At 51.1% G+C, this 13,054-nt stretch overlaps 1 protein-coding gene across 14 annotated transcripts in view; it reads right to left on the reverse strand.

Annotated features, from left to right (window-relative positions):
* Positions 1-6,161: 6,161 nt before the first annotated feature.
* The window catches only part of KDM5C (lysine demethylase 5C), a 31,242-nt gene continuing 24,349 nt past the window's right edge, over positions 6,162-13,054 (reverse strand). For 7 of the 14 annotated variants that reach the window (XM_061410179.1, XM_061410190.1, XM_061410184.1 and 4 more), the window contains 11 exons: positions 12,876-13,000; positions 12,601-12,748; positions 11,889-11,994; positions 10,592-10,950; positions 9,864-10,002; positions 9,201-9,380; positions 8,924-9,061; positions 8,141-8,740; positions 7,780-7,858; positions 7,446-7,645; positions 6,162-7,337 (listed from right to left, as the gene is read on the reverse strand). In XM_061410179.1, coding sequence (XP_061266163.1) covers positions 6,978-7,337; positions 7,446-7,645; positions 7,780-7,858; positions 8,141-8,740; positions 8,924-9,061; positions 9,201-9,380; positions 9,864-10,002; positions 10,592-10,950; positions 11,889-11,994; positions 12,601-12,748; positions 12,876-13,000 — 2,434 coding nt within the window. In that variant the 3' untranslated portion in view covers positions 6,162-6,977. The remainder of the gene's footprint in view (positions 7,338-7,445; positions 7,646-7,779; positions 7,859-8,140; positions 8,741-8,923; positions 9,062-9,200; positions 9,381-9,863; positions 10,003-10,591; positions 10,951-11,888; positions 11,995-12,600; positions 12,749-12,875; positions 13,001-13,054) is intronic. The other 7 variants (XM_061410191.1, XM_061410181.1, XM_061410188.1 and 4 more) reach the window with 3 other exon arrangements.

A 13,054-nucleotide genomic window follows, 5' to 3' on the forward strand; every position in this document is an offset into this window, starting at 1 on the left:
AGAATTGAAAGAGACACGTGCACCCCAATGTTCATCGCAGCACTGTTTATAATAGCCAGGACATGGAAGCAACCTAGATGTCCATCTGCAGATGAATGGATAAGAAAGCTGTGGTACATATACACAATGGAGTATTACTCAGCTATTAAAAAAGATGCATTTTAATCAGTTCTAACGAGGTGGATGAAACTGGAGCCTATTATACACAGCAAAGTAAGCCAGAAAGAAATACACCAATACAGTATATTAACGCATATATATGGGATTTAGAAAGATGGTAACAATGACGTTATATGCGAGACAGCGTAAGAGACACAGATGTAAAGAACAGACTTTTGGACTCTGTGGGAGAGGGCAAGGGTGAGATGATTTGAGAGAATAGCATTGAAACATGTATATTATCATAAGTGAAATAGATCACCAGTCCAGGTTTGATGCATGGGACAGGGTGCACTGGGATGACCCTGAGGGATGGGATAGGGAGGGAGGTGGGAAGCGGATTCAGGATGGGGAGCACATGTACACCCATGGATGATTCATGTGAATGTATAAAGTAATTAGCTTCCAATTAAAAGGGAAAAAAAAGTAAGCTGTCTGAGCAGGTGGCTCATACTCCCACTGGCTGCACTGCCATCCCTTTCTCACACCTGAGTCTCATGGGGTGTTCCCTGTGACCAGGTGACTCAGGGGCACAATAGTTAAGCTTGGTTCACAGATTGTTTTGCATAGTATTTTGGCACCAGCTGGACATGGCTAGCTGCAGTGTTATAGCTCCACTTAGCGTTGATCCTGGGGACAATGGGAAGGGAACTTTTCAGTGACTGGTCACACAAATGGTCAGAGGTTTAGATATCCACTGATTCGTGAGTAGTTAGTAATGACTTGGCTAGGTGGTCCAGGACTTAGAACAAGATTGAAATATTGTTCAAGGGGGAGGTCTGGGGAAGAGGCATATGGATGTCCCTTTTGGAATGGGTGTGAAGGTATTCATATTCCCACATAAATGAGCAGCAGAGAGAATCAACTGTTGAGGAAGATCTCAATCAGATGGCTAAGATGTCCTGTCCTGTGGATGCCAGCCAACCTCAGTTTCTTATCCAATGAACTCCTGAACAAAATGGCCATGGTGGCATGCATGGAATTTAGACACAAGCTCTACAATATAGACTTTCACCAAGGCCAGTCTGGCTATAGCAACTGTTGAGCACCCAACCTACTGACAGCAAGGGTACACCAAGCCCCACTATTGGAATCATTTCTCAGTGGCAACTGATTACAGGCACAATACAAAATGAAAAGAAACCATTTGGACCCCCAACATTTTACTGGCAGGAAGCAGACTGGGGAAACTACTCACCTGCGAATATGTGCTACCTTTCGTGAAAAAGGAAGGAAGGCACAGAGGGTGGGACCAAGAGCCCAGAAAGCAGAGCCAAGCAGAGCCCAGAAACCCTAGATAATTATCTCCAGGCCTTGAAACCTAATCCAGGAACTTCCATGTGCCCAGTGGGATTTCACAGTTGCTATAGACCAGTGACTCCTTTGTGTCTCCCATTTCCCCTTTTTGAAATGGAATGTCTGTAGCCAATATCCTGTGTCTGTTCCACCATTGTATGTTGGGGTGTGTTGGAGACAGATATAACTTGTCTCTAAATTTCACAGATCTACCGGTAGTGGGGGTGGGGGGAATAGTACTTAAGGAGCCATACTTAAGGAATACACCAAAGGAACCCTTCACACTTGGACCTGATTTAGATGAGATTCTGGACTTTCAGACAATGTTCTAATGAAATGAGACTTTTACAGACCTTGGGAGGGGGTAAATGTATTTTGCATGTGGAAGGGACATATATCATAGGGGCCTGAGGACAAACAGTAGTAGTCTCCAAGGTGGCTGCCAATGATCCCCACCTCCTGGTATTTATATCCTTGTATAACCCCCTCCCTGAGAGTGTGGCCTGGACCTAATGACTTACTTCTAGTGAGTGGAATATTGTAAAAGTGGTAGGATGTCACTTCTGAGACTAGGTTGTAAAGACTGTGACTTCTATCTTGCGTGTGCAATTTTCTCCCCATGTCCCCTCACGCTCCTGTCTCATCTCACTTGATCACCCTGTTGAAATAAGCAGCCATGTTGTGAGTTGGTCTGTGGGAAAGTCCATACAGCAAGGAATTTGAGGATGGCTTCCACCAACAGTCGGCAAGAAACTGAAGCACTTAGTCTAATAGCCCACAAGGAACTAAGTCCTGCCAACAGCCACACATTGAGCTTGGAAGCAGATCCTTCCCCAGTCAAGCCTTGGGATGACTGCAGCCCCATCTGACACCTTGATTGTAGCCTGTGAGAGATTCTGAAATAAAAACCCAGCTAAGTTGTGCCCAGATTTCTGATCTACAGGAACTGAGATAAATGTCATTGTTTTATTTAGGTTTTCTCTTCAGCATTTTTTTAAAATTTATTTTTTACAATGTTGTGTTGGTTTCTACCATGCAGCAATGTGAATCAGCCATAATTATACATATATCCCCTGCCTCTTGAGCCTCCCTCCCCTCCCCTGCCCCTGTCCCACACCTCTAGGTCATCACAGAGCTCCAGGCTGGGTTCCCCATGTTATATAGCAACTTCTCACCAGCTATCTAAATTACACATGGTAGTGTATGTATGTTGATCCTAACATGTTGTTTTAAGCCACTGTTTTTGAAGTAATTTGCAGTAATGCTGCTGCATAGGGGTTTCCCTGGTGGCTCAGTGGTAAAGAACCCGCCTGCCAATGCAGGAGACATAAAAGACACGGGTTTGATCCCTGGGTTGGGAAGATACCCTGGAGAAGGGCATGGCAACCCATGCCAGTATTCTTGCCTGAAGAATCCCATGGACAGAGGAGCCTGGAGGGCTACAGACCATGGGGTCACAAAGAGACACAACTGAAGTGACTTAGCACACATATGCAGTAATACGTAACCAATACGGGAAGGCATGCAGGTTATGTACAAGTTCAGCATGTGGACTTCTACCTACCAAAGACAATCTGGCTATAGCACTGCTGAAGTCCCACCTGCCAACAGTAGACAGCAACACTGAACCCCAGCTATGAACTGTTTCCCAGGGGCAGGCTGATTACTTTGGATCCCTGCTCTCATGTAACACAAGCTGTAGGTTCAGAGATTTAGTGGGAATCCCAGCTGATACTACCTGAGCTAGATACACTCTTTGTGGGGTCTGTTTCCTGTGTATATGACAAAGACTTCGTGAAATATCTCACATGTAGCTTGGCACCCAGAAAGGAGTTCACAAGAGGCTCTTCCCTTCCCTTTCCTGGAAGGTGGGTGCCCCAGAGGCAGGGAATGCATTTCTGTCTCCAAATCCCTCTTTTCCCATCATCACAATTTCAGGGCTTCTGGGACGCATGGTCAGTGTCTATCCCTTCAGACTCTCAGTGATCATGGACCTCAGACCCCAGGCCCCACTCCTGTCGAGTAACACCCTTACCAAGGAGCTTTATGCACTGCAGAGAACAGAATGAGACTCCAACCGCTGTTCCTGTCTCCCTCTTCTTCTGATCCCTGACTGAAAGTGGGAGCAGAGGCCTTAGGCTTGGGCCTTGCCTTCCCTCTAGGAACTCCCAGTACAGGGGACTTGGGGGTGGGAAGAGTGTTTCAAGCACCACCTAAAGCACAGTGGGGGCACTAGGGAGGGGGAAGGGGTTGGAAAGTCCTTAGTAGAAGTGATGTCTCTTCCCATCCCTGTTACTGCGGACTCAGGAGCCATTCTGAGGGATTTGGCAGCCCCTAGGAACCTGCATCTGTCTCCAAAATGATGTCTCTTCAGAAGAAAATGACTTCGAGGTGAAGATATTGTGCTTCCCCAGTGCTCTTTCTCCCCATCTGCCACTCATCTGGAATTCCCCAGGGCAGTCACTCCTTTATAGGTGAGTCTGAAAAAGGAGACACATCTGCACCCAGAGCAAGCTCTCTGGAAGAGGTCATATTTGAGCTGGGTCTCACAGGATGGGGGCTAGCACCTCTCCCGCAGAGCTCACGGGATGCATATCACTGAGGGATGAGGCAGGGCAGTGCCAAGATGGGAAAGGCTGTCTAGAAACTGGTGAGCCCCTTCCTTTGGAGGGCCTGAGCCTGGGCCAAGTTCTCAAGCAGGGGAGCTGCTACAGATTGTAGGCACACTCTTCCTCTCCTGTTAGACCAGGGTCCTGTTCTGGGGTCTGCCTCCAGGTAAGAGTGGTAGTGAAGTGCTGAGAGACAGCCCTTTCCTGTCCCTGTCCCAGCTTTCACATCCCAGTCTCCTCTCAGGTGGTCTCCTCCAACCACTTTTCATGCTCAATTCCATGTAAGTGGGCAAACAAAAGACCAGGCTTTCCCAGTGGACTGGGATCAAAATGAGCCCAAGTTGAGGTGTCCACTGGCCCATGCCTCCCATTACTTGCACAGCCCACCATCTCCTGGCTGGAAGACTGGAGGCAGGGCTGAGGCAGATAGCAAGTCAAAGCCCCAACAAATCAAAGCTGCTAGAAGTGGGTGGGCTTTCTCATCACTAGGTTACTATCAACTGGATAGTAACAAAATGAACCCACTGAGCATTCACATGAGAAAGGGCAGAGTGGCAGTGTTCTGGGTTCCCGGGGTAGGCACCAAAGCCTGCCCATTAGCCTTTAAGCCCTCTGTGCAAGCACATTGAAAGAAAAGCCCTTGAAGAACCAGGCATGATGGGAAGCTGGTGGGCTGGCTTAGTTGGGATGGTGCTCTTGCTTCCTCCCCCATATCCTCCCATCATGCGCAGATCTGAACACAGTATTAAGGACTACGAAGAGCGGTTCTTAGCCTTTGGAGGGACTAGGATCCCTTTATGAATCTGACGCAATGTGGTTTGTCTTCTTGCCAGTGTAACAGATGCATGCAAACCCCCATTAAAAACATGTTAACTAACTCCAGTGATGGTCTCTGATTTTAGAGCCTTAGTCACCCTCATTTTAAAGACTTTGGGGCCCAGGAGGGGGAAAAAAATCTATCCAATATAAAGTCACCATTAATAATCTGTATTTTAAAGTGAACTCACCTTGAAACCATTATGCTAAGTCAAAGAACAGTCACAAGGAATCACATATTATATGATCCCACTTATATATGTCCAAAATAGACAAACCCTTATAGATTAAGGGGTAGTCTAGGAGTGGGGGACCAGGGGTGAGAAGTGATGCATAACCAGTGTAGAGTTTCTTTCTGGAATGACAAAAATGTTCTAAAACCTTCTGCAGTGATGATTATACAACTAGAATATACTGAAAGCCACTGAATTGTATACTTTAGTGAGTGAAACCTGTGTAGTATGTAAAATCTAGTATAGTAATGCTGTTTTTTAAAAAGTGAACTTGGTGACTGTAAATGACCTAACTGGGGGAGGTCCTTTTTCCTACCTCCTCACTCAGAGGTAGGAAAAACCCTTGAGGGTAGAGAAAAACCAGGGAAGGGCCCCTGAAAGACCCAGCATATGGGTCTGACAAGAAAGCATTCCAAAATGAGATTACATGGATGTGTGTGTACGTGTGTGTGTTAGGGTAGAAAATCTGCATGTTACTTTAAAGCCAGTCTTCCACATCATCTGTGGATTTGACACATGGTGTATAGTACAGTAGTGTCAATACGTATTTATTGGAAAGAATCTGAGTTTAAGTGGACCCTCATAGTTCAAACCCATTGTTTAAGGCTCAACCCTGTGTCCATGTGTATCTTAAGGGCAATGACACATCATGGGTGGTTTTAAGCAGAATAGAAACATCCCTTTGAATCACTGAACTGTACATTTAAAAGAGGTACACCTATTTTGTGTGTAAATTATACCTCAGTAAAGCCCTGCCCACAAACCATACCTCTAGGGGCTCGAAGAGGGTGGACAGGAGGGCATAAAGTTGGAGGCAGCTGTGGCAGGAGTTACGTGCCAGGGCCTATCTCTTGGGAGATGGCTAAAACTAGCTTAGGGTGGAGTGGGGGGAGAACTGGGATGTCTTGCCCATGGTTAAGGAGAACCTGGCAGAACTCGTTTCAGAACTCAGCTCCCTGGCTTCAGCCCTTGTGCTCCACCAGCACCGCAGCTCCTCCACTGACAGGTGATGGAGACCTTCCGAAGAGAAATGCACTTCAGAAACATGTTTCAAAAAAATGTTGCTAAGGGTTTTATTTCTAACAAGAGGAAAATAATAAAATAAAATTAAAATAGGCTTCAGTTGGAACCAAGTTTCTTGTTTTGCCTTTTTTTCCTTTTGAACAAATTAATTACACACCAACAATCATCTTTTATTACAACATGAACCCAGGAGGAGGAAAGGAGACAGGGCAGGACATGGAGGGAAGGTCAAGGTGGTAATGAGGACAAGCACCAAAAGCTTTCTTCAGATCTCAGGGAGCCCTCCTCAGCTCCCCAACCAAATTTATTTAAAATAATAAACTGTGAGCACAGCTATGTGAAGTTTCCTCCTCCTGGGTGGAAGTCAGGGGAAGGGAGAAGAAGGTGAGGGGAGGGATGGAGGCAGGAGAAGGGGGGAAGGAGGAGGAAGAGTGAAGGGGGGAGGTGAGGTTAGTGTAGCATGGCCTGGCCAGGGCCACAACTGGGGAGAGAAGGGAGAGGAGATTCCCCCAGTTTGCATATGCACTGGCTGTCTCTCTGGAATGGTGCTGGCCCAGCCCCAGCCACCCCCCTGCCACCTGCCCATCCGTCTATCTGCCTCAGGTGTCTAGGAATGCTGGTTAGAGGCTACCAGGGAGGGGGACTCCAGGGGCCAGCCCCCAGGAGCTGAGGTCTGAACAATACCTTGGAGTCAGAATATAAAAGTCAAGGGACTCAGGGGTGGGCTGGGGTGGTCATCCCCCCTACTCGCCCACCTCCCAAGAAGCAGGCTTGATGGTCAGAAAGAGGATCCTTGAGGCCAAGGGGTCTCTGTTGGGGTCTGTGCTAGGCTCAGCCACTGTCACAACTGTTGCTGAGACGGCTGCTGTGGGCAGGGCACATGCAGCCGGGGAGTCAAAGTGGGGAAAGGGCCCGAGGAGCCTGAACTGGCCCCTAGTGCAGGCTCCAAGCCATTCTCCTGGGTGCTGGGGCTGTCAGTGGTGGGCAGGGGTGGGGGTGGACCCTCACCCCCAGTCTCCTCCTCCAGCTCCTCCTCCTCCTGGGCCTCCTCGGCCTCTGGCCCTGAGCTCCGTACCCTCTTTGGCTCTAGCTCCTCTCGGGCTGGGTCATCACCCTCCCCACCCCGATCTGCTTTCCGCCGCCGCCGCCTCTCCAGTGCCCGGCCCCGTGCTCGGCTCCCATGGCGCTCAGCCTTCTCCAGCTGTGATCACAACAGGCAAAAAGAGGTGCAGCACAAGTGGTCAGGCCTGAGCTCCTTGACTGCTCCGCCTGACCTCCTAGCTCTGCACATGACCTGTCCTCTCCTCACCTCCAGAAGTGTGCGGATCCGCTCCACATCTGGAGGCTGCCCAGCCTGCAGCAGCTGCCAGATGCTCTGGTTCTCATCCAGGGTCACCTCAAGCAAGTCCCCCTCCAACATGAGCTCCTCTAGGGGGGTCCGGGTTGCCTCAGGCAGCTCCAACACAGGGCCAGTCAACCGTGGCAACAGCGAGGACAGCAGCTCCAGGTCTGGGGGGTTGCGGAGACAGGTTGTGTTAGAGGCTACTCCTGGTTATACCCCTGCCCCCTACCACGACAGAGCTAAGGACCACAGGGATCACTCTGGTGAGATCCACTAACAGCCTACCCACACTTAGACCTACCTCTCTTACCTGAGCCCTCCCCCGGGGCTACCTTCTCAGGACTGGTCATGCTGTCTCCATTCTCTAGCAACCCCTGCACCTGCCAAAGAGATCAAGAAAAGGTAGTGATAACTGAAGAACCAGGTCCTACTGCTACCCCCCAACTTCAGACTTGGGACCCTCCACCTCCTGGAGAAGGGCAGACATAGGCTGCCAGCATTGAGCATTACAGGGATCTGGAGAGGAGGCAGAATGGGGCAAGAAGGCCAGGCCAAAGGAGACCAAAAGTCAGAGAGCAGGGGTAGTAGGGCTGGAGCCTAAGTAAGGGCAAGGGCTAGGAGACAGGAATTTGAGGGTCAAAGAGCTGGGCTGCACAGCTCACCTTAGGCATATCCTTGCCACTGCCTTCTCTGAGAGGGTCAGAGGCGGGGGCTGAAGGGTAGGTAGGGGGCTCCTCGGGCCTGGGTTCAGCCTGCAGCCGCTGGCGAAGCTCAGCCAGCCGTCCCAACAGAGCAGTCACATCCTCAGAGGCCAGAGCCTGCCTTGCACGGCCTTGCCAGCTGATGGCCCTCTCTGTGAGGCACTGTAGGGCCTCACCCTCAGGCAGCCGCACAGGCAGTCTCTGCAGCGCTACCAGCAGTGCCAAGATGGTCTCCAGGCGTGGGCGCCGTGAGCGCATGCACAGCGGACACAAGAATTTGGTGTCCCACTCCCACCAGGCCAGCAGTGGGGATGGGGTGGGACTGGGCCTTGGGGAACTGAGGAGGCGGGGTACCGACACACATCGCCCATGGAACCAGTCCTGACACAGGTCACACTGCAGAGCTCCCACCCCGGCTGGCACCTGCCCACACACACAGATGGAGGTTGCAGAGGAAGCTGTGGTCGATGATGCCAGTGGACTGGGTTTGGTGGAGTTGGTGCGGCGTAGCTGCAGGATTCCCTCCTTCTCTTTCTGTTCCCCCTCCTTGAAGGCCACGATCTGCCGTGCCCAGGACAGGGGAGGAGAGGTCAGCACCCCAACCCTCCTTCTCTGGCACCATGAACACCCCACTCCCAAACCAAGAGTACTGACGCACAGGGAGCAAGCGGTCTGCCCATGGTCACCAGGCTCAGATACTATCATTGCCAGACTCTTCTCCCCATCTGGGCCTAAGCTCCTTACCACAGAGCCTGGGTCCCTGAGGTCCTGCGCAGATAGCCCCAGCAGCTCTGTGTCAGATTTGTACAACCCCAGCTCCTTCTCCATCCAACGGCTGCGCTTGGTGCTGTCTGAGCCGGCGTCTGCACACGGGCAGAGCACCTGAGGCAGGCAGGCAGAAAGGGAATGTCTGGGGTTCCCCTCCTTCCCATACCCAAAGCCCCCAAACCCACATTCTCACATGAGCTGTCTCATCTGGGTCAGAGGCAGGAGAGGCTGTGGGTCAGGTCCCAGGCCTCACCTCCAGCAGAGTGTAGCAAGAATTCTTCTTGAGGAAGGTCTTGGAGGCCTTCTCCCTCCAGGAGTGCGCTGTCAGTACCTGCAGCTCTAGCTGTCTCAGTTCCTCCAACCCCACAGGTAGGTCCCGGCCCACAGCCACCAGACCCTCCAAGTCATCCAGGCAGGGGTAGTGATCACCATTCTGGGACAGGGCAAGAGAAAGCTCAATTCAACTCGCCAGCATCTACTGATGCTACTCTGTCCCTGGCCCTGAATTGGGAAGATGGACTGGACTCACAGTCTTGAGCCAGAAGAAAAGACTCATCCTAAGGAAGGTATGCCTACTTGGCTCTCTCCTCCAACTCCTACATCCACTGGATCAGCCTCCAGATATCCAGGCAGTCCCCAGGACCACCAGACCAGTTACGCTGTTGTGGTTGGCCTCTTTTAGCCTCCCTGCCCCCTACCATTCTCATCTTAACCAGCATCCTATCTTCCCTCAGGCCAGCCTCGCAACCGTTCTTCACACTGCTCACCAAGCACGTTCTGCCTCCTCACAATGTGCTATGCCCCCTTCCTCGCTCTAGCCAACCGAACTCAACCCAGAACAACGCAGTGTATGACATCTCTCCCATCTGGACTGAAGATCTGGGGTGAAGGGTGGGTGGGGCAACAGGGTCCTCACTTGGATCTCGTCCACATCAGCAATCCAAGCCCGGGCCTTAGCAAGAGCCTCCTTGAGAGCCTGGATGTTGGGCAGGTGAACAGGGATGTTTTCTGCCTCATGAATTATGGCCTCAAGCGTGGCTGGTGGATGCTTCTGCCTAAAGGTAGGGAAAAAAGAGGCCTCAGTCTGGGATGGTCTCTGTGACCAGAAGCCCAGCCTGACTTTTGGGTATAGCAGTATGAGCCCCTGTGGCTGCCACTTGGGCCTACTTGCTTGCATTCTGCCTACAAGCGGCTGTCAGTCTCTGCTTGTTCCATATTGCACGCACCAAAACTTCTGCCGTACCCCCTTGCTGTTTGTCCACCAGTCTGTCCACCTGCTGGCAGTGCCTACACACACAACCTGTAGTATTAATCTGGGAACTGCAGTTTGTCAGACTGTCCCATGTGTGGGGCTTTCTACTGACAGGTGTTCATCTGCTCGTTGGTACTTCTCATGACTGTGTGCACACGTCAGCCTGTGGAGCTAGTCCTCTATATAGCTCTGCATTTGTCCATCTCTGTTTCTCCATAAGACTACCTCTGACTCTACGTGTAACACAGAGTTAAACAAAAAAGGGGAGGATAGGATAGTCAATACACCAATACAGGAGTCTGGTGCTCAAGGCCACCCATGGGAATCATCTTCAGCTTCTCTGCTAAACTGAAGGATGCAGTAGAGCAGGGAGGGGAAGAAGCTAGACCCACCTGGCCTCCAGGCAGAGGTGGGCCTTCTCCTCCCAGCGTTCAGCAATGGTCAGTAGCTCCTGCAGTTCGGCTTGGGCCTTGTCCACAGCAGGGCTAGGGGCCACACTGGCACCTGCTACCAACAGTCCCCGCATGACAGCCAGGGTGCCTCTTCGGGCTGACGGGGCCAGTGTGCGTTTAACCTCATCCAGCCATTGTGCCTGTTCCACCTGCCGCTGGAGCTGCTGGGCTTCAGGTACCTCCACTCCAAGCTGCCGCCCTCTCTCCAGCAGGGACTGCAGGAGCCCTGGACTGGACGGCAATGAGGCCAGAGCCTCACAGGCCTCAGCTTGGTAGGCTTCCACCTGTTCCAGAATACCCTACCAGGACACAAACAAAAAAACAAACTCCTCAGCAGAGCCCACACAGAGATCCCACCACCACGTACCTCTGCCCTATTTACCTTCTTACCCTTCAGTATTTGGGAAGAGAACCTAGCATGGTCTAGGCACTCTTCCTTCGCCAGGCCCTAAGCAGTGGTTCCTAATATTCACTGCCCACTAAATACCCTGGGACATTTTAAAACACAGATCTCTGGGTCCACTCCTTGAGATTCTTAATAGGGATCGGTCAGGAGTCTAAAGGGCTTCCCTGGTGGCTCAGTGGTAAAGAATCTGCCTGTAATGCAGGAGACCCGGGTTTGATCCCTGGGTTGGGAAGATCCCCTGGAGGAGGGCATGGCAACCACAACCCACTCCAGTACTTTTGACTGGAGAAGTCTGTGGACAGAGGAGCCTGGCGGGCTACAGTCCATAGGGTCGCACAAAGTCAGACAGGACTGAAGTGACTAAGCAGCAGCAGGAGTCTATGCTTTATTTAAGCGCCCAGAGGATTCTGATGTATATCATCAGGAGACCCTCTGTCCTAAAAATGTTGTTATGCTTGGCCTTCTCACAATCTCTACACTCACACTGGTGTCCATTGCTCTTTCCACCCTATTTCTGCACTTTCTTGAACTTTACTCCGCTTTCCAGGCACAGAAACACCCTTGTTACTTCCTTTCACCTCTTCTACCTTGAAGAGGAAACCTTTCCTTGACTACGCATCCTGTATCTGTACCCTTGCCACTTGGCCCTCAAATCCCATTTCTAACAGGCAGTTTGCTAAACCCTTTGTCTCCTACCTCTATTACTCACAGGTGTATCCTGTCTTGCCCAAATACTTGCCACTTTTGAAAGAAGTCAAGAGTGGCCTGCTGCTCAGGTCCCCCTCCCCTCCCCCAAACCCTCAGCAGCACCCCAAGTTCACCCCTCCTCACCTTGACATCCCCAATCTGGTGCATGGCACAAGGCAAGTTGTTCATCTGGTCCAGAAAGGCCCGGAGCTCAGCAAGGGTCATCTGCAGACCAGCCATCCTGTGGGGGCTATGGAGTTTCACATGTAGTTTCAAGTCCAGCCCAGTCCCCTCCCTCCATCTCTGTACTAAGGCCCAACACCTTTCCTCATACATGCCCACCTTGACTTCTCATACTTCACAGTTCTCTGCAAATGCCCAGGTTAGAGGGAGAGTTTTAAGATACATGCATGTTCATATGATGAGGGAAAAGAATTAGAAGAGAGGAATATAGGATTTATTTGGTGGGTAAAGCTTAGAAATTGATGGCAACAGAAGCTGGACAATTATAATCCATATTCTACTGTGAACTCAGATTAAGTGTATGCTTCTGTGTCCTTTTCTTATCCCTAAACCTCCAACAACTCCCTGACCTCAGCCTGTCTGAAATCAGTACCTTCAGGTACTGATAAAAAGAAACAATCCTAACTTTCTTAGCACTGAGGTACTCCCCTCCGTTCTAGCTGCCTGGCCTCCTTGCCTCCCCAGTTCTTCCAATGACAGTGCTTGTCAGCTTCCTGTTGATGTCACTTGCTAATGGTACTCAGAGTTCACCACCACCCCCTGCCAACAGTCCTTTCCTAAGGTGCTCATTCCTCAGCAGGCTATCTGTGCCCAATGCCTCACGCTGCCATACCCAGCTTCCTGGCCGCTGACCAGCCCCAGAGCCCGGGACACGCAAGCCTCTGCCTCACTCAGGCAGTTCTTTAGTCGCTGCAGCAGCTCACTGTTAGGAAACCTCCGCTCACGGGCCTCTGACTCTAGTGCCCTCAGCTCTTCAAGGCCTGGAGAGAGAATAAGAGCAGCAAGGAGTAGGCAGTATTGAGTAAAGGCAGAGGAAGGGGGTGGAGGGTACAGAAGAAAAGGGAATAGAACTTGCCTGTGGAGTCCCTCCGTCCCCCCATCACTCACTGCGCTTCCGCCCATCCTCCACCTCCAGGGCCACTCGCACTTTGTTGGCCCACGTGTCAAAGGACTCAGCCCGGACCTTCAGCTTATGGAGCATGGCAGGGAGCTCATCCAAGGTGTACCGATACCTACAGGAAGAGGACAGGGAAGAGCACATCTGGCCCAGTTCTACATCCCCCTCC

Source organism: Bos javanicus, chromosome X (genome assembly GCF_032452875.1).
Source record: "Bos javanicus breed banteng chromosome X, ARS-OSU_banteng_1.0, whole genome shotgun sequence".
NCBI lineage: Eukaryota > Metazoa > Chordata > Mammalia > Artiodactyla > Bovidae > Bos > Bos javanicus.